We start from the raw sequence: 21,663 nt of genomic DNA on the forward strand, positions 1-21,663 counted from the left end.
ATAAACATTCAAGAATACAATTAACAATTCAAAGATTAATTTGATGTTATGCATTCATGCATATTTAAGTACAACCATTCCAAATTTCATAGTTTCTTATAGTTTTTTCCTAGTTGTTAGTGGTTAGACCCAGACTGGCTATATCCATGAGCCAATTAAGAATAATTCATTGCAATGTTCATGCAATACTACTTTTAAAAAGAGTCTTCATTAAAATTTTTTTTCTCCAGCCCTTTTTTAACCCCATTTTCTTTAGCACTCATTCTCTTAACCTGCCAGGAACTTCTCTTGTTCTGTGAAACTAAATTTTCTCTGATTTGGGGACACTACTGTGCCTCATGGTTTTGTCATATAACCATGATTACAGTTTAAGCATGATACTAATGTGTTGTGTGGATGGGTGGGTATGTGTGTGATAAAGACAGTTTTGCTATAAAGAACTTGCTCTTCAAGTAACTTCACTAACTCCTTTCTTTCCATAATGATCCCTCAGGCCCTCAGACACACTAGCTCCTAAAATTCTTTGTAACTAAATCCCTTAGACTTACATTTCATAATATTTTATTACATAAGAAATTCAATTCATTTTACCTAGGTTTATACATATTCACTGGTACAATATCACAGATATTTTGAAGTCAATCCAGCCTCTCTTAATACCTCTTTTGTTAGAAATGAGCTAAAAGGCTCAGATTCTCAAAGAACACCTTTGGGTGACCAGCTAAACCTGATCATTTTACAATCCTCTTAAAATACTATATTAATTAGATCAGAGTCTCTAGCCCAGTGTCTTACATTGGTGTGGGAGAAATAACAGCAGTCTGCAATGTTAAGAGACCTAATTTTCTAATTAGCAGTATTTGAGGAATGGCATTTGAAAACACAAAATAGAAAAATTACTCTCAGGGAATTAAACTCTGCAGTCATCACATACAATGGATTAGAGGAGCGATATACCCAAAAGACAAAGGAATTTTCTTCTTACATTCAAGAACGTGATAGTGATGAATTATATTGGCAGGGTCAAATAAGCAATCATCTTAGGAATCAGAATGGATTCCAGGCTGCAGACAGTGACTAACCTTGACTACAAATTGATTAAAAATATTAGCATGTCTAAACAAAAACACTGCGAATTAAAAAGGGATTGTGTCAGCCATGGAAAACAGAAAATCACAAAAGTTGGTGATAGCCACCTAAATACTTTCCAACAGAGTAAGAGCTTTATATAATAAACTTTAAATACTATAACCCCATTGGTAAGATTATCACCATAGAAATGATTGATTAACATGATGATTTTCAACTTTATACCATTAAATATTCAATTTATCCTGCTTCCTTTGTTCTATTTCCATGCTCACTAAGCAATCTTCTGGTTATTATTTAGGTTCCCAATACTGGTGTGTTTACAATGAGAAAACATACTGATTATGTAATTGTATTTTGTTCTGCATAGTAACTTTATTTTTCATTATAAATTTTTAAATGGTTCTGATTTTACATTTTAGCTTCATGATCTTAATTAATGTGAGTATGCTCTTAAGAGACAAATCTAGTCTTGGCATATGTACCTGACGGGAATCATAGCTGGAAAGAACAGAATCCACTCTAGCTAATTTAAAGGGAAAGTAATTTGTTATAGGTTATTTACAGAACTTCCACAAGGCCTGGAAAAGGCAGGTTTGAATGCTACTTAGGAACAAAGTCAACCAAGAAAATTTTTCAACACCACCACAGTTCTGATTTAGTGGAAACCGCACTACTGCCACAACCCAACATTTAATACTGATACTACTAGGAACCAGACGAGAACCTCTGCCAGGACCACCCCAAAAGAATGAAATGCTTCTGCCACTAGCCTGGAAGAAGAGCTTTGTTCTCTTTGTGGCCACTCTCATGTTGCTTACCTTCATCCCTCCAAGTCTCACTGGTATGCATATTTTTGGCAAAGTCTGGGCCACATTTCCAGCTGCAAGAGAGCCTGGGAAATGTAGCTTTTATTTTTCCAAGCTCTTCAGTACTGGCGGGCACACTAGAAAGGGACTGGAACAGGTAGGTGAATCAATCCCCAGTATCTATCAAAATTGTAATACTGCTTAAAGCATTTAAACTAAAGAATTCTGTGATATTTGACATATTTCTCTCTCTCTTTCTCAACTCTATGACTCATAAAATTAGGATATTAATATCTATCCTATTTCCTCACAGAGATTGTTATAAAGATCATGCCATTGATAAAGATCATGCAATTGATATATGTCAACGTGTTTTGAAAAGCAAGAAATTAGATGACTATAAGAAAGCATTATTACAAAAATTACCAGTTATTAATAGTTCACCACATGTCATTCATGGAACTAAAAACTTTAGATTTAATACAACAATTATAGCAGAAGACGTAGGGGAAGATCTTAACCACTACACAATATTGCCTCTTCTCATTATTTGTTATATATGACTATTTAACAGTTAAATAAATTCCCAGGTACTTTAAATTATTCATCTATTTACTTGGATCAAATAACTCTCAAGCTCAATGCTTGAAATTAAACCAAAAATGTAAAAGTAAAGAACTGTTTATTTTTAATAGAAACCTGCCCAGAAAATGGCCTTCAGAGTTTCATGCTTTTTAATAATTAAACGTAGCGCTATACTATATTTATAACAACACTCAACTGCTTAAGAATTTACAGCTGTTCCCTGATCCCTAGGTATCAAATGCAATCTTTTCTGTTTCAAGGTGGGTTCAATTCCAAATCAGCAAGCCCTAAATTATTTAGGTTCACTTAATTACTTCTCTATTTCAGGTAAACTATTTACTATATTCCTGTTAACCTTATTAACTACCTTGGCTTAGACCGCTCCCTCAACTGGGAGGTTCATTGGGTCCATTAGTTCTTTCAAGAAGGCACCCTAAGCACTCTCATTTAACCAGGTCTTTTTCCAGACCACTGAGACTGAAATTGAAAAGTGCAAAAAAAGGAATAAAAACATAGGAAGATTGCTAACAGGAGTCAACAGCAGTCGAGTGCCTGCTAGAAGATGGAGAGCTGATGGACGAATTTGACAGATGAAAACAAGAAGAGAAACCTATAGTCTAAAATATGCTATGAGGAGTCTGCAGAGAATAGTGAAATCATTCTGCCTGTTGGAAACCAGAGGTTCTGGCTTGGAGGTATGACATAGGGCAGAAGTGAACAGTGGAATGAAAACTGGAGTGATTGAGTTCCTTTATATAAAATGCTGTGCTCCCTGCCCCTTTCTCTTTTGCTATTTGCAAAACAGGCAGCTCAGCAATCATAAAAGGTGGCGGGGGGGGGGGGTAGTATTTTCATCCAAAGAAATTGAAGAAATCAACTGGGAAGAAATGAAACATCCAGTGTGTTACTGAACCCAGGGTAAAGCCCTACTTATTTGGACACGCAAAGAAAGAAGTTCACAGCTGTTTTGTGGCAAGAAAGAGGGAGAATGCCAGAAAGGGAAATAATGTGGGGTAAAGGACATGGTGTGCTAACCTAGAGAAGTCTGGAGATGATGACCAAATCAATACATTATTAAAAGAAATACATGGGGTTTCTGAAGGGCTGTCTCTGTGGAAAAAAACAAAAAGGAGGATTCCATGAAGCAACTATTAGGATTGAAAGAAAGAGTAAACTTTTAAAATTTAGAATGTGATATGGGAATGTGGTAAAGAGATGCAGAATCTCCAGAGAAAACAATAAATAAATAAATAAATAAATAAATAAATAAATAAATAAATAAATAAATAAATAAATAAAGTAGGAACCAGACCAAATGGTAGCATAATCTTAAGCAATTGAAAAGAAAATCCTCTTGACCTTGATCCAGAATCATTCCCTTTGGATTGGCCCAGGGTTTGTGACATTGGACCTTGAAGAAGGAGATACAATTTTAGCATACTGCTTTATCAAGTAGTGAATAAAATGTTTAAAGTCACAATAACATTAAAGTTGTTAATTGGTTTTCAACTTTTACTATCAACTAATGAACAAATGCAGATGACTTTGTTATGGTTAAATATCAGAATTAAAATGTTAATAATCTTGACAATGTAAGAGCAAAATGAGAAGTGACAAAAAGTAAGAGATTAATGGTGGAATGTAGAAGTAAAGACAGGGAATAGAATGGGTGCTGTTACTCTTACCATACACAAAGGAAAATCAGAATACTGATTAGAGGTGATGGACTATGAAAGGGTGATAAAATAGTACAACTTAAAATACTATCAAACTATCAAACATTAGAAGGAAGAAAGGGTGAGGTTAAAGAGGTGGTATAGATGAACAAATTGTTACATTTCATAAAAAGGAGTAAATGGATAATGACTTAAGTTCATAAGTAAATGAAAAGAGTTATAATCATACAATTTAAAGTTATAGAGTAACTACCAGAAGATCTAAAATCAAAAAGGCTTCCTCTAGGGCATGGGACCGGAAGAAAAGGAGATTTTCTCTGGGGTGTGGGACTGAAAGTAGCAAAAAGCAAGACAGAAGATTGTTGTTTTTCATCATTAACTCTTCTGTATTATTTGATTTTTTATGATGTATATATTTTTCTCCAAAATTTTTATAGAGCTGCATCGAAGTTCAACTACTCTTGAAACAATTATCAGTTAAGTCTCTTCATTATAACAATTTCACACTATTATGTGCTCTCTTAACACTCAAATTTAAAGGTACTATAACATCTTGAACTCGTTCACCTCTATAATTTTCTCAGTTAATTTCTTAAAACTTTCCTTAAAAATATTTTAAATTATATATGTGGCTCACATTAGTTTTCCATTGGACAGTACTGAGCTAAAGTCTATCTCTGCCTGATCCCACAGGAAACTCTGGAGAATGAATGGCATCAGAATCATCTCCCCTGAGGCAAGGAAGCCAACCTTTGTGTCCCAGAATCAGTTATTTAAAGTTTCATTACTTTAAGTTCTTTGAAGTCAGAGATCATAATTTTTTTAATGAAATACTAAGTATTTGATACAGAGTACAGTGTATATTTAGTTCGGCTAATATATCTAGTAGCTAGCAAAAAAAAAAAAACTGCCATTAGAATTTCTTATCTAATAGCTGATTTTCTTTAGCCTATAATCTAACATTCTCTCTTCATTTCACATACCAATGTTTTGTTCTTTTTTTCAATTTTTAACAAATGTTTCTGAAATGATTTTTTAAGAGTTCTACAACATTCCAGGTAATATTTACCCGATTATATCTCTTTACATAAAATAGGAAGAATTGTACCTGTTCTCCATCTCATGGTCTGATCTCAAGAGGGTGAAAAGAGAAGACAGAAGCTATGGAATGTTGTCTTTTGTGTACCCCAAGCCTTATCAGTTGCCTTCTCCATGCATCACTTAAACTTGCTTCCTTTTCTGGCCAGACTGCCTGCTTACAAATGAGGATAAGAAACAAAGGAATTTTATCTCTGCCTCTGAAAATTATTTTTTTACTGGGCTTTTTCTCTTTTCTTGAATATCAATGAATTGATTCTATCCCAACCCCATCACTATCTGTATACTAATTCCTAATAGCTTTATGATAATTACAATTGATCCAGAAGGCATAAAAGAGCAGCAGAGCTTTTAATCATAATATTCTCCTTGGGACACATAAGCCAGAAGGCTTTTTCAGGAGAAATCAAAATTATTGACAGCTGTCTAGCACTCAGGTAACTCAGAAACAAGCATCAACAGAGCTATGCAAAATATTGCCTTTTTTGTGTAATGAGTTTCATGCCCAAGAAAGACAGATACATAAGTAATAAAATATTACATGGAAAAACCATTGGAGTTTGATGACTTCCATCCTTTAAGACTTATTCACTGAATAGTCGTCTTTAATCAAATCCAGTATAGCACATAGCAAACCTGTGGTCAAGGTTATGAAAGAATCTCCCAACTATTCAAAACTACATTAAGCTTGGAAGTCATGACTTGAGGTGGATAAGATAAGAGTGGCCACTACACAATGACTAACTGGTCCTAGGACACAAAAGGATGGCTCCTTTGCCTCAAGGGGAGACAACTCCAGTACCATTCATTCTCCAGAGCTCCCTGTGGGATCAGGCAGAGTTAGACTTTGTCTTAGCACTGCACAATAGAAAACTAATGTCAGTCACATATACGGTTTAAAATATTTTGGTAGTCACATTTTTAAAAAGTATTAACATTAAGAAACATTTTTAAAGTAAATAGTAAAAAATTAAACATTAAAAATGTAAAAAGAAATAGGTAAAGTGAGTTTTTAATTATATATTGTTTCACCAGTATATATAAAATACATCATTTCCACATGCAATAAATATAAAAATTATTAATGAAATACTTTACATTTTTTCATACGAAGTCTTTGGAATCCATTATGCATTTTACACTTACAAAACATCTCAATTCAGACACTAAATTTTCATCAGAAATAGTTGATCTATATTTAAATTTTATAAAGTTCACAGTTTAAAAAGAAGATTCACAACAAGGAGGGATATAGCTCAGTGGTAGAGCACGTGCTTAGCATGGACAAGGTCCTGGGTTCAATTTCCTGTACCTCTATTTAAAAAAAAAAAAAAGACTTTAAAAAATTTTAAAAATAAAATAAAACAATAAAAAGTAAATTCATATATCCATATTTTAAAGTTTCCTAATAACTGAATCAAGTATCAGTTTTTAAAGTTTAAATTATAATTAAGAATTCAGATCCTCAGTCACACTACTCGAATTTCAAGTGGTCAGTAGTCAGCTACATGTAGCTAGTGTTTGCCACAATGCACAGTGCAGCTTTAGCTCAGCTTTGCTCAGCTTCTTCCCTGCCCTGTCCTGTTTCCTTCACCCCGTCATAAGCTGAACTTGAGAGGACTCCTTCAGTAAATCACTCCCACAAGAACCCCCATCTCAGGTTCTGCTTCTAGGGAACCTAACCTATCTATAAGACTGTAATCTATTCCCCTCTTAGAGATTCACAGTACAACTTAGCATTTTTAAAGCACGGACAGAAATCCTTTGGCAAAAAAACCCTGCTTTAAAATTTGAATCCAGAGTTCTATAAATTTCTGTAACTGAAAGAGCTCTTAATATCTCCAGGAATATTATTTTCCAGGGAGCAGTTTAAGGTTGTACTAGAGGGTTATCCTCAAGCAATTTCAAAGATATTTGGAGAGATAAGACTACAATATATTAAATGACAGCAAAAAGCAAATGGAAATTCATATGTACAATTACCAGACAGTCAACAAATATTTCTTTGGTATAGCATCATGAAAGGCAATCCAAACTCTGCCAACTACAGGGGTTACCCTAGGCAAGTCACTTTTTTTCTTCCTAGACTTGAGTCTTCTCAACTATACAACAGAGCTAGCAATATTAGCTACTTCACCTGGTTATAATCAGTAAGTATTAATGTCTGTGTCCACTACTGTGATCAACACTTTATATGTACTATCTCATCGAGACACATAAATACTAATATTATTATAGTTTTTTGTTGTCATCATTAATAATAGAGATGCACTATGGAGATTTAACCTCTCTATCTTCTATGTATTAATGCCAGATAAATCTTCCTAAAGCACAAATACAGTCCTATCACTGCCTGACTGAAAAATTTGCTTTGATGCCCCAACATTATCTTGTTATTCAAGGACCTCCAAAATCTATTCCAAATCTATAATCACAAGTTGATTTCCCACTTCGCTTTCCATGCATCCTATGCAATGAGAGAGGCTCTGAGGAGTTCCAACATTGGATGACCTTTTTAAAAATGATGAACCAAAAAGGAAGTTGAGAGGAAGTAACCAAAGAGATAAAGAGGGAAAATCAAGGCTGTGTGGCACTCCATTATTCAAGGAAACAGGGTATTTTTGAAAGAAGAAAATAATTAGCTGTGTCAAATGTGCTGAGAATTCAAGTCAGATGATGCTAGAGATACGGAAGTTTGTAAAGGACTTGTGAAAGAAGATGACGAGCTTATACATGATAAGTACAGGGAAATACAAAAATAGCAAAATGGAACCACCAAGTAAATGGTTAGAGCAGAGGTGTTGACCACAGTGTGTATCACTCCCCACTGGGGAATAAGGGGAGGAGTTTCAACTAGTGTGTTGAGCATCACACATTCCCCAAGAATGACCACTTTTTGCGGGAGTAAGTTGAACATGATTATCAATGTGTTAATGTAGAAAAATGGCTGAAAAGCAATCAGTGGAGTTTTATACAATAACTGAAAGTTCTCAGCAAACAAAGTTATAATTAAAGTAACGAGAATGAAGACCGTCCCACAAAAAAAGGGAGAAAAGAAAGGACAGAGAGGACCAAGTCTAAGGCTTAGGAAAAATCATAGGAGACAAGACATAGAAGTCCACAGGAAGAAGAAGGAGGGTATGGAGAAGTATTAGGATAATTTAGCGTATAACGTCCTAAACGAGAAGATAAAGTTTCAAGGTGAAAAAATAAATGCCAAATGCAGCAGAGGAGTTGAAGAGAATTAAAATTGTGCAAAAGTCATTGGATTAAACAATAAATAGGTCAAAGCAGAAGAATGGATAAGGCAAAATAGCATTAGGAGTTAAAAAGAACATAGACTCAAAGGAAATGGAATTTTTATTGAACATTTGCCAATCATCAGGCAAGGGCAAGCCAATATGTGTGAAGACAGAAACATTGAAAAGGAATATGAATGAACAACCTAGAGAAAGAAAAGATAATTGTAGAATAAACGTCTCTCAAGAGAGGAGAAGAGATGAGCTAGGATTCAGGTAATGATTGGAAAGGTTAGTTTTAAAGAGTGAAAAAGAACCACCACTTCCTTTGAAGCGGAATAAAAAGATGAGAAGAAAAAATCAAGGACAGAAATTCTAAGATTCTTATTCTTGACCCTGAGAAACTGCTAACCAATTAATGCACTCTTTAACGCTAGAATATGCAACAAAACAATAACATCCAGACCTATCGTCTATGAGCATAAACTTTAGATCACTTGTCTGCATTATACTTTGTTAACTTTGCACACATTTATGAAATAACTATCGTGATGACATTTCTCTAGCCACACTAGCAAAGACATGGCTAATACATGAATCACACCTTTGATTTCAGACTCTACCAGCTGAGATTTCAGGCCACATTTTAGTTTCTAGGACTCATCACTTACAAATCAATCTGTTAACATGCATTAAATCTTTGCTCCTGTCTTTGAATTATACATCAAAGTAAATGGTATGTGGCTTACAGAATTTCTTTTACTTTCAAAGTTGACATTGCTGTTATTTCTCAAATCAGCCAGCTGTATGTCATAGGTCCAGCATATCAAGTGACTGAAATTGAGAAGGCTGCACACACACATTAAGTACTTCCAAACTGCCTACACAGCACTCCAAGATGAGAGACATTGAAGAATTTGCTGAAAATATCAAATGTACTATGTACAAATGTAAGAAAAGCTTGCTGCTGAGATTAACAGATACAAACTACTACACATAAAATAGGTAACTAACAAAGATTTACTGTATAACATTGGGAATTATATTCAATATCTTGTAATAACCTATAATGGAATATAATCTAAAAAGTACATATAACAATCACTTTGCCATATACCTGAAACTAACATAATACTGTAAGTCAACTATACTTCAATTTAAAAAAAAGAAAGAAAAGCCTGCTGCAGATTTTTCAGGTGAATGCTAAGGGATGCCATGTTGAGTGTTTTTCAGCAATTAGTAGTTTACAAGCAGTGTAGCTAATTAGCTCATCAGTCTTCAATGGAAGTGTTTCCATAAACATTCTGCCAGCTACAAGACACCAGGCATGCATGTTAAAATGTGTTTGAACAAGAGTTCATCATCCCCTTTCTAATGAAGAATGAACACACTGCAACTCCTGAAGCACACTGCAGCTGGTTGAAGAGATTATTGTATTTGTGACTTTATGCTTATCTAAGAACACTCTTAAGATATAATAACAGTTAACCACACACAACATCAACATAGCAGTAGATGGAAATTACAAGGCAGCAGCTGTTGTCTTTGAAACCATATATAGGCTATGAGTAAGTGGTGGTAAATACCAAACATTTTGTCAAAGTCCTAACTGCAGTGTTGTTGAGCAGAGTGGATGGAACTAACCTGTTACCTAGGGATGGTTAACTAAAAGTAAACTGCTATTTTCTTTTATAAATGAATGTTCCATAGAGCTGAATTTCAAAAGATAAGATCTTTCAACTCAGGTGACCCAAAATGGACACCAGTAAATCTTTTAAATCTCTATTTCCCTGGGAAATAATTTATTTCCTTGTACCAAAAAAAAAAAGAAAAAAAAGAAAAAAAAAAACAAAAAGAATGCACTGAATAATCAGGAAGGCAATAGGTAATATTTTAAAGGTTTAATATTGGAAATTCTATAATGGCATTTGTTGTTTAAGTAAGTACTCAAGTATTCTGATAGAAAGACTAATTACACTTCCAAAATACCATTTTCCAGGAATAATCATTTCTAGAAGTAATTGTTTTCTCTGACTAATATGGATGATAGTAAGTCTTGATTCCTAATTCCTGCCGGGGGAAAAAAGTCTGTAAATACAGGACCTTGCAAACCATGGAGATAAAGAACTATGGAAAAGTAGAAAGAAGGATAACTTTTTAAAGTACCCTGAATACATATGTTATGCACAAGGGGAATGTGTACATTTTACTTGTTTACTTCTCACTGAGGAGGGAGACAGTCACCTAGCTACAAGCCACATTATCCACCCTGCTAGAAATACTCATGCAAAGTGGGGCAAGTTGTCAGCTGACGCTGGCCTAAGCTTTACAAACATGCAGCTAGTTGGGAGGCTCCTGCATTAGTAGACTAGATAGCATAGCATTTCTTTTAGTATAAAATACCATAGCCCCATATTTGAAAAGAAGAGCTATAGTTAATTAGAGGGCCCCTGGATGGATTCAAAAGCTCCTCATTTGTCTTCCTAGCCCTACAGTTGGCTCATGGTGGCCTTATCAGAGGCTCACAATCAAAAATAGATGAGGAAATATTTTAGCAGTTTCCAACTGCTGGCTCTGGTGGGCATAACTGCCAAGACTACTGGTGTTGGACTACACATTCCACCTCCAGATAATTCATACCAAAATATATGGGGAATTGATAGGTGCTGTACTCCACCTGTGTAGGCACCTTGGTTTATCTGGGCAGTATACAAAAGATTTGAATCTTAAACTTTCTCTGAACACTCTTGAAATCTTTAATTATCCCTTTACACATTAAGGGACCCATACTTTTATATTTACTTTATTTTATTAGAAATACAAAAATGGGTAGTTATTAAGATAAAGCAGGTAATGGGTAACTAAGATAAAGTTTGCATGAGAAAACTATTTTTATTATTTTAAATATTACAAGAAAAAAACTGATTTGACTGACAAATTGTTAAGATTTTGCTAAAACCAGATTATTACTTTTTTTTCAAACAGCAAAACTAATAATATCTTTGTTTATTATTTATCCCTAGAATTTATTATAAAAGACAGTTCATGATGTTAAAGAAACCTCAAAGTGTAGCTATTCCACTCACCACAATAGACCATGTATCACTATATATAATCACTATATATACTATATATATATATGTATGTATCTTTTTACATGTTGGGGGAAAAGTAGCATTTTAGAAGTAAAGACCTGAGAACAGCACACATTCCTAAATGTTTGTAAACAGAAAGTATATATATCTCTGTTAAAACAATTCTTTGTTCTTTGCAATTTCATGTATGGACAGCAAATGCTGTATACTGTATCACAGTAAAATTTGTTTCTAACATAAGCCAAATGAAGTACTCTAATCCTATCATGATAAGGATCCCAAAGAAACAGACCATACGTGTTTGCATGTCTCAAATGTATCCTTTTTTTAAAATTACTATCCAAATGTTTCACTTCAGAGATAATACCTCAAGAAGTATCAGTCTTAAAAAGACAACTACATTTCTGCACACCAACAACACCATAAATATAACTGATTTGAGTCCAGAAACATACCCATATATATATGGAACTTTGACATTTGACAAAAGTGACATACCAAAACTGTTTTTCAAAATAGTTGCACCAATTTACATTCCCACAAGCAATGTATAAAAGATCCTATTGCTTCAAAGTCTTTCTAACATGCCAGACTTTTAAAATTTTGCCAGTTGAATTGCATAAAATGGTATATCATTTGCATGTCTCTGAACACTAATGAGGTTGAACATCTCTTTATATTTTTGTTGACATTTATTCTTCTATAAAATTCTTTGCATGCCCATTTTTCCTTTGTTCTTTTTATTGGTTTATAAGAGTTCTTTATGTGTTCTTGTTATTAATCCTTTATTGTGCTTATGCCAATATCTTTTTCAAGATTGTCTTTTCATTTTCTTTAAGAATTTTTTTATGTAAGAAAGTTCTTAATTTCAGTATAATAGAATGCATCAGACTTTTCTTTATAGATTTTTGCTTCTTCTTTAATAAATTCTGTTTAATACCCAAAGCCTTAAAAATACTCACCATCAATTTTTGCTGAGTTTTTAATTTTTTTTTTTTTTTTTGACGTTTAGATCCTAAATTCACCTGGAGTTGATTTTTTGGTATGTGATTATAAGAAATCAAATGGTAGATAGATTAAACAAGAGAGAAGCCAAAAGAATATGGCAGCTGAAAGAATGAGATATTAAGCAAAAAACTTTTCCCTACTTCAGGAAGTCAGAGAAATAAAATTGGAGTTCTGAGTCTGCCTACAAGGAAATGTCCTATTAAATATCCTATACTTTCAATTGAGACCTCTGAGATGCCATATCAGAAGGGCTAGCTAGAAATAGAACAATCTTTATAATTAATCCTATAATTTTTCATATACAATGCCTAGCATTCAATCAAAAACTATCCAATGTGCCAGGAGACAAGATCAGATACTTGAAAAACCAAAAGAAAAAACAGACAATAGAAACAAACCTACAGGAAAGCCACATATTGAACATGTCAGATACAGAAATTAACTGTAATTGATTGAGATGGTCAAAAAAAATTAATGGCAAGATGGAAATTTCAGCAGAGAACCAGAATTTGGAAAGAAATCAAAGAAATAAAATCTATTTCTATTTCTATTTCCATAGAAATACAAACTTTTAAAAAAACAAATGAAAATTAAAGAAATAAAAATGTATAATAACTAAAAAGAAAAGTTCATGGATGGACTTAAAAATAGACTGAAGAAGGTAGGGGAAAACTGTCATGAATTTGAAGATAGATTTAAAATTAAAATGTTTTACCTGCTTCCTTAGTGCAGTAGGCAGTGCGTCAGTCTCATAAAATTAAAATGTTTTAAAGTGCCCTTTACAATATCATCAAAAAAATAAATTACACATTTTTTAATCAGAAGACTCATTACTATTAAAATGTCAGTTTAGCAAAAATTGATCTATAGATCCAATTTAATCCCAAAGTCCCAGCAGGCTTTTTTATAAAAATTGAGAAGCTGATTCCAAAAATTTTATGGAAATGCAAGGGACCTAGAATAACCAAATCAAAATTATTTTTATTTCATTACTTGCTATGATATATAGTAATCAAGACAGTGTGTTATTGCTAGAAGGACAGACATGTGAATCAATGGAACAGAAGAGCATTCCAAAGTAGACTCATATAGAGGGGAAAGGTATCGTTCAGTGGTAGAGTGCATGCTTAGCATGCAAGAGGTTCTAGTTTCAATCCTGAGCACCTTCACTAAAAAAGATATATAAATAAGTAAACCGAATTGCCTTCCCCCAAAAAGAAAAACAAAGTAGATTCACACAGATACAGTCAACTGATTTTCAACAAAGGTGTAAAAGTGATTCAACCTCAAAAGAATAGGGTTGTGTATTTTCTTTTCAATAAATGGTACTGAAACAATTAAACTTTCATATGCATCTAAATAATACTGGATCAACTGAATTCCCATAAGAAAAAAAATGAATCATGACCCCTAATTCACACCATTCATAAAAATTTATTTCCAGATAGACTGTAAAGGTAAAACAATAACGCCTCTAGATGACAACATAAGAGGATATCTTCCTGACTTTGCAATAGACAAAAAAATTTTTTTAACAAAACAGAAAAATATCTACCCATAAAAGAGTAAAATGATTAACTGGAATTTATGAAAATTACTTCTGAATATCAAAAATACTTAAAATAATGAAAATGAGAAGATACTTTAATATCTACAACTAACAAATGAATCATATTAAGAACAAATTAAAACTATAATGGGATACCACTACACATCTAAATTAAAAATACTGACATTTGTTAATACCAAGTTAGTAAAATGTAGAACAACTGGAATTCTAATACATACTAATGGATTGTCAACTGGAAAATCCACTCCGGAAAATTGTTTGGTAATACCTATTAAAGCTGAGTTCATACCTTATGACCCAGCAATTTCATTCCTAGGTATAAACCCAAAAGGAACATCTACATTCATGCACCAAAAGTAATGTACCAATATGTACATTAAAGCCAAAAACTAGAAACAACTCAAATATCCATCAACAGTAAAAGCAGATAAGTAATTATTATCTATTCATCAATGAAAACAAATGAACCACTACATGGTAAGATCTTACAAACATAACATTGCGCAAAAGAAGCCAGACTTGAGACTACATACTGTATGATTTCACTTATATGAAATCCTAAAAGAGGCACAAAAACTAACCTACATCATAAGCAGGATAATGGTTACCTTTGAGGTGAGGGAGTAGTAACTGGTCGGAGGCACAGAGGGTGCTTCTAGGGTTCTAGTAATGTTCTTGATCTGGGTGGAGGTTACATTAGTGTGTTCACAATGAAAATGAATTGAGTTGTTCATGATAACATGTGCTCTTTTTTGCATATATGTTATTCTCAATAAACCACAAAAAAAAAAAAAAAAAAAAAAAACCAAATACTCTACAACCAATTTTGTGACTTAGGAAAAATTTCTATTGTACAGAACCAGAGGCTACACAATTGTAGTAACTATGCCACAGGCAAAACATGTAATCTAGACATTATAAACAATTCTTAGCTAGTTCCTAAGTAACTGTTATGTGAATTAAATAAAATACTGGATTTAATACTTTGCCATTGTACAGATATAAGTACAGAGGTAAACTGTAAGATGATGAGTTTCCACAAATAATCACTACGTGAACTGCCTTTTCTGGATCTCTCCAGTTGTACATTTCCTTTCACCATCCTCCCCTAATACTATTATATACTATCTTCCACAAGTATGTTTTTTAGGTTACCAAATGCCCACTATTTATCACTTCGAGTCTCTAACTAAAGCCACTAAAGGCAGTAAAACAGAATAAAGGAGAATCCTATAGTAAGGCTATATCAATTACACTCTTTTCATTAGAAGAAATTTTCTAAATTAGTCTCAAAATTCTTGAAAATAAGTCAATAAAAATATAAATTAAAATATCCTCTACTTGAAGTATTTTTTCACTTTTTCAAATACTTTAAACTTATCATTTTCTCTTTATTATTCTTTCACATTATGCCATAGACAAAGCCTTTTTTTAAAAAAAAGAATGAAAGCAGTATGTTTCTAGGATCACAGCTCATTCTCTGATACTTCAACTCCACCACTGAGCTAAAATTCCTTCCAAGTTTTTGGCAACAGTGCTCTCATTGTCACTATCTCCGCTATCCACAGGATAAGCATTGGCCATTCCCCAAATTCCAGAACCATTTGCCATTTCACTGCTTTCCTCCTATACTCAAGTGGCAGTAGTTCAATTTGGCAGTTTGTCAAAAAGATTCAGAGTATAAAGTGCTTGGTGATCTTTAACCAAATGTATGTGTTGTATATACAAAATATGCCACATACATGTATTTCACACATTATAATACAACACAGTGAAGAATCCAAACCGACTTCTCTTTGAGAATTTTTCTTTAAAATAATACTTACATTGAGCTAAAAGTGTTGATTACTTTTTTTAAAAAAAGCAAATACCGTTTCTTGACAAGTATTACAATTATTGTTCCCTTCTAAGAATGACCAATGTGTTACATATTTATTACCATGTGATTTATGGAAGCTATGTTGTCAAATCACATTTTCTAAGAGAAACAGTACCTTCATATTCCTTCCAATGACTCAGGAGAGAAGCCAAAAGAGATAATTTGTTGTAAAAACAAAGATAAAACCATTATAAATTTTTATAATATTAAAAGGACAAAATGATGCTTAGATTTTTTTTTTTTAATTTAACAAATGTTTATCAGGTATCTCTTATGTGTCAGGCATTGCTAATCAAACAGACCTGGCCCTTGCCACCTTCAAGAAGTTAAGAGTCTAGATTTATTGAACAAGTAAATCAATGTTTGGTGTATGGGGTGATAAGTCCTATGAAAGAGAAATGCTCAGAATCTGTGGGGACATAGAAGAGAGACACCTAAATCAGCATCCAAGGGTCAGTAAACACTTCCTGTGAAAGATGACCTGGGCTAAGTTTTGCTATGTGAGTAAGAATTGGCTGAATGAGAAAGGCAATCCGGGCGAAAGTAATCACTGGTAACCGGCACAGAGGCATAGAGCAACATGGGCTATTCAAGATACTGAGTTCTTACTCGGAGGAAAGTTTAAGAAGGGGACAGAATCAAGAAAGGAGAAGGGAGAGAATGGCAGAAGCCAAATCATGAAGCGCTGTAGAGCTGGGTTTAAAAGTTTGAATTTTATCTGCAAAAGTTACTAAAAGAATTTTAATCAGGGAAGTAAAATGAGTATATTTTCATTTTTAAAAAACATGTTTGGCTTTGATATGGTGCAAGACTAATGCAGTAAACCAGAATTCAGGAGGGAATGTTAGGAATGGAGAAGAGAAAACAGATCTGGGAGACAAAAGGAGATTTTTGTCAAACTCAGAGACTAATTAGAAGAGAGGGTGGAATGAAAACAAAGAGGCTAAACTGAGTTGGTGATCAAGTAGATGATGGTACCACAGCAGAGAAGACAGGAGAAAGAGTGAATCAAAGGCAATAGGGAGCTGGGAGGAATGATGGATTTATTTCAAATTACCTTAGGCATTATGTTTTCTATATATTGTCCAAAGAATCTTTTTAACATATAAATCCTATATAAAATATATAAGAAAATACTCCCCTGTATTTGACCTAAATTTTATTATGATTAGTATATTCATTTAAATTATTTAACTAGCAAAAATTTCCTCATTTTCTTAAAATTATGTCGGTGGTGGGGAGATTGAAATATTTGAACACCTCAATTCTCTTTTACAAAACTGAACAGGAATATTTAAGTTTCCTTATCCTCTCAAAATAGTTCCTTGCAGCAAGCTGATGTATAAAACCATGCCATTAACTAAAGAACATTGAGCAGTTCTTTATAAAATAGCCTACAAATGACTTACATTCATTATAAAATTGTTCTTTATCATAAATAAGTAAAGACATTAAAAGGTGAAATAAACACTTTCATTATGAAATATTAACATAGCAGCAACACAAGGTATGCACAGTTTATGCAAAACAAAGAATATCTAAACCTTCAGAAAGCCAAAAACTAAAAAATGTACCTCTGAGGTAGTTCTGAAACTTCCATCTCCAACTGTTTACAAGGAACTCTATCATGGGTTTATATATGAGAAAATATGTCTTCAGCTTCATTAGTCACTTCTTATTTTATGACAAAAAAAAAGTGTACATTTTGCTTTGTTTGTTGTGGATAAACTATGGCATGAGGGGAACTGAACAACCAAAGAAAAGAACCAGGATTGGGGCTATGAGTCTTGGAGCTGCCTGATGAGCCACTCTGCCTTCCACAGCTAGCTAGCTTCTTGGCACTCTACAAAAGACTAACAAACTCAAGTCAACAAAAACGTAACACAAACCTAATTCAATAACTAACATCCTAAGGACGTGCAATTTGCTCCTGACCAGGACTCGAGTACTCACTTTCTTTGCGAACTTCCTCAAGTGCCCCAGTAAGCTCTTCCTTTAAAACTGTGGCTTCCTGCGCAATCTTCTCTCCCTTGTCTAATAAATTCCAAGTTGCTTCCTCCACAGAAGCTAGAAGGACTCTTGCTCTTTTTGAACGTCCTTTTTTCCTGTTGGAAGGATTCTGGGGACAATTTACAAGTGTAGTAACCTAAAATTGGAAAAATACAAGTCATTCGTTAGGCAAATTGTGAGAGGAACACAGTCCTGGGATATCATAGCCCAGAACAAAAGGCAGTAATTTCATAATAACATGTTTCATTCCCAATGCTACTGGTATATCCCAAAAGTCAAGTCAAGGCACCAAGAACAATACTATCAGCTACCATGTTCCCAATTAAAGATGGAAGGAAGGGAGGAAGGGAGGGAGGGAGGAAAGAAGAGACTGAATTTCATCAAGTTTTACTATTAGAACAATGCAAAATACATTATATGCAATATAGATATATATCATTTGATATATATATATCAAATTATTATCTATATCACTTTGTAGCTAGCAATCTGTATTAAGAGGGAGGCAAAAATAATTAAAATTAAGACAGTAAGTATTATATTTACATTAAGAATAGAGATTACTAATGGAAGGGAGGTGCAGAACCACTGTGAAGCATATAAAACAGTTGTTACGTCAGGAGGACAAAACCCAAACCCTTATTATGACCTACATTATGGCCTTTTATAAACTTTTACCTGTCTCTACACTCTCCCCTAACTCAGTTGGCCTCTCAAACAATCAGGTCCTGCTCAAAGTCCCCTGTGAAGGGTCCTTTCCTGACCACCCCAACCTCTACTGTCTCCCACTCTGTCCCCTCACTACACTTTATATTTCTTCAAAACATTTATAGAGCCTGACATTTTTTTCTGTTCATGTACATTTTACTGCATCCTTCCAACACTAAAATGTAAGCTTCATGAAAACAGGAAATGTGTTTTTTCTCTGGCAACTCAGAACAGTGCACAAAGTAGTTGTTCAATAAATTTTTATTATATAAATGGTTTAATGAATGGGGTAGTTGAACAGAGGGACTTTTCAATATGTATATTTTGAACTGTCTGAATATGTTAATAATGAACATGCATTACTTTTGGAAATTTGTTTAAAATAAGAATAAACTCATGATTATAGCATTGTATTGGAGATAGGAATTAAGCACCTGTATTTGCAAAAAAAACATATACAAAATGACATTATGAAAAATATCCATTTCTTATTTAAAATTTGGATCCCAATAACAAAATTTGGTTAGTAATATTTTCATAAGCAAAGCTGGAAGAGCCCCATTGTAGAAAAAGAAAAAAAAAACTCATATCCAATATTTAAAATAGAATACCTAAAACTCTTAATGAAAGTTAGGCTCCTGCATGTTATCAAGTGGCCAACACTGCTAACAGTCACACACCAAATCTTTCACTATACGTTAACTCCTCCTGCTTTGCAGCCCCTGGAGATTTTGCTTGCTTATTATTTATGGAACATTAAATATTTGTTTATTTGGCTATCTGGACCCAGTTCTTAGCCAGGAACTGAGAAAGAACTTACAAGCTATGGGGAAAATATGTGGACGAAAATAATTTTTGTCTGCCCTTCAATTTTCTTCCCTTATTCAGTAGACCCTCTTCTTTATTCTAATTTGCTTTATTCCCATGTTCATAATCCAGAGAGGAGTTCCTTATAGCAAGCCTTTATCACCTTTCTTGGAAAATGAGAATCATCATATTATCTTACAAGATTATGTGAAGGTTAAATAATGCGAAACATTTTGCAAGATACATAACATGACACAAACATTGGTTGGCACTTAATGTGTATTTTCTAGTCCAATCCCCACATGGGATCCTTGTCAAAGGTATTCTACTAGGTCTACCATTATCTTGCTCTTGGGGTCCCCCATGCTAAAGGCAAATATCTCACTGTTACCAGTCTAACTTATATATCAAAAGCTAAAAGATACTTGTCCAGATTAAAACAAATTATAGCACTCATTTAAAATCTTTGTTTAAAATGAACAGTAAGTATCATTGTCTAAAATTTTCCTTTAGAATGTATTTTAAGTGCCACAATTCATGACGCTTCCCACTGAACATTCCTCTATTATTGTTCAGATCCTCAAAGCACCAAATGTTTTCCATAGAATAGCCTGAGCTTTAAAATTAAAATGAGCATTCCAGAAATGCCTTGTGCTTTATAATAAATGCCAGAGGAGTAAGAAATGTGAAAAGAACATTGTATAAGAACATTGTGCTTCCATCAAAAAAATGCAATTGCAACTTGCAAGTTATTAAGTTTATACCTAAATCTTCTTTTTAAATACCCCATATAGTTATATAATATTGATTAAACTAAATTCAAGCGATGCTTTCAAAGATTCATTTTATTTCAGAAAGTAAATATGGCTTGGTAAGCTTGTGGTGGGGAAAAAGAAAGCTAAAACTTTTTTTTTAAGCCCAACTCACCTACAGGGATCTAACCAGCTCCCATCGGTGACTGTGACTCCTGAAAGCCGGTGATTCTCACCAAGGGTTGGAGGGGTGTGTATGTTATTTGAAAAAGCCTCCTATCTCTTGACGGAATACCAGCAAACAATAAAATTAGCCCTGAAGTGATTCTGTAAAATAACTCCTGTTTCTTTTTCAGTACAAAATGAGCTATATTTTTATAAGGAACACAAAAACTTTAGTTGGGATTTACGGCAAAGACTATTCTCAGGTAGGGTCTAAGCCCAGATCCTGCTAACCTTTCTTTTTGTCACTGTGCACAACTGACCCCTTTCCTTCTTTATCAGAGCTTAGGGGGTCCATCACATAGGAAAATCTTTGACTTCAGGCTTGCAACTCTTAAAGAACTTGGGTTTACTCACTTTTCCTCAGTCTGTAAATCCGTGCTAGGTAACAGACACACCTTTATCTTAGATCCCCACTGAAGTGGTTGGTCCTAAATTAGAGACATCCAGTAGTATAAAAAGAAGAAATTCCCTACTTTATTAATTCTGCACATGTATAATTCCATAAAACCAGGTGTATTTTTAATGGTGTGTAATACTTATATATTGAAATTTAGAGTACCAAAAAATAAAAGGATTTTCTAATCTTTCCTAATTCAGGTATGCTTCTCTAGATGCTCCAAAGATACTTAATTTAAATTGATACGCTTAGGGAACAAAGTCATCAACTGCCACTGTACAGATCAACACTAGGGCACAGTAGGAGCACTGCAGAATATGGCATGAGGTTGTGATTTACTTTCTTCTGTTACATCAGTTCAACAACTGCTTTAGTGTCTCAGATGCTAGCATTGTAGAAAGTCTTCTCTAATGCCAACTTGGATATCACATTTATATTCTATAACCATGTTCTTTCCCAGTCTAATTTTTTTAAATTCTACTATCATTGTAATATAAAAAGACCATGTTAACAGCTATCTCTTTTCTTGTTTATTAGCTAAAATACTTTGAATTGAATTTTAACTTTACTCGCCAGTAGCTCACAGGAGCCTTCAGGACTACTTTTGCTTCCTTGAGTTAATTTTAATGTGTGAAATAAAAAATAAGACATTTAAGCCATGTTAATTGGCTAAAAACTTCAAACACAATTATGAAACAAATTAGAAGGGTAGAAAA

The 21,663-nt window shown here is 33.6% G+C and overlaps 1 protein-coding gene across 10 annotated transcripts in view; it reads right to left on the bottom strand.

Annotated features, from left to right (window-relative positions):
• The window catches only part of CTNNA3 (catenin alpha 3), a 1,350,411-nt gene that overhangs the window by 1,251,277 nt on the left and 77,471 nt on the right, over positions 1-21,663 (bottom strand). For 9 of the 10 annotated variants that reach the window (XM_074374085.1, XM_074374091.1, XM_074374088.1 and 6 more), the window contains one exon: positions 18,002-18,194. In XM_074374085.1, the coding sequence (XP_074230186.1) occupies positions 18,002-18,194 (193 nt within the window). Of the gene's footprint in view, positions 1-1,910; positions 2,041-18,001; positions 18,195-21,663 lie in introns of those variants that run through there. The other variant, XM_074374089.1, reaches the window with a different exon arrangement.

Source organism: Camelus bactrianus, chromosome 11 (assembly GCF_048773025.1).
Source record: "Camelus bactrianus isolate YW-2024 breed Bactrian camel chromosome 11, ASM4877302v1, whole genome shotgun sequence".
Classification (NCBI taxonomy): domain Eukaryota; kingdom Metazoa; phylum Chordata; class Mammalia; order Artiodactyla; family Camelidae; genus Camelus; species Camelus bactrianus.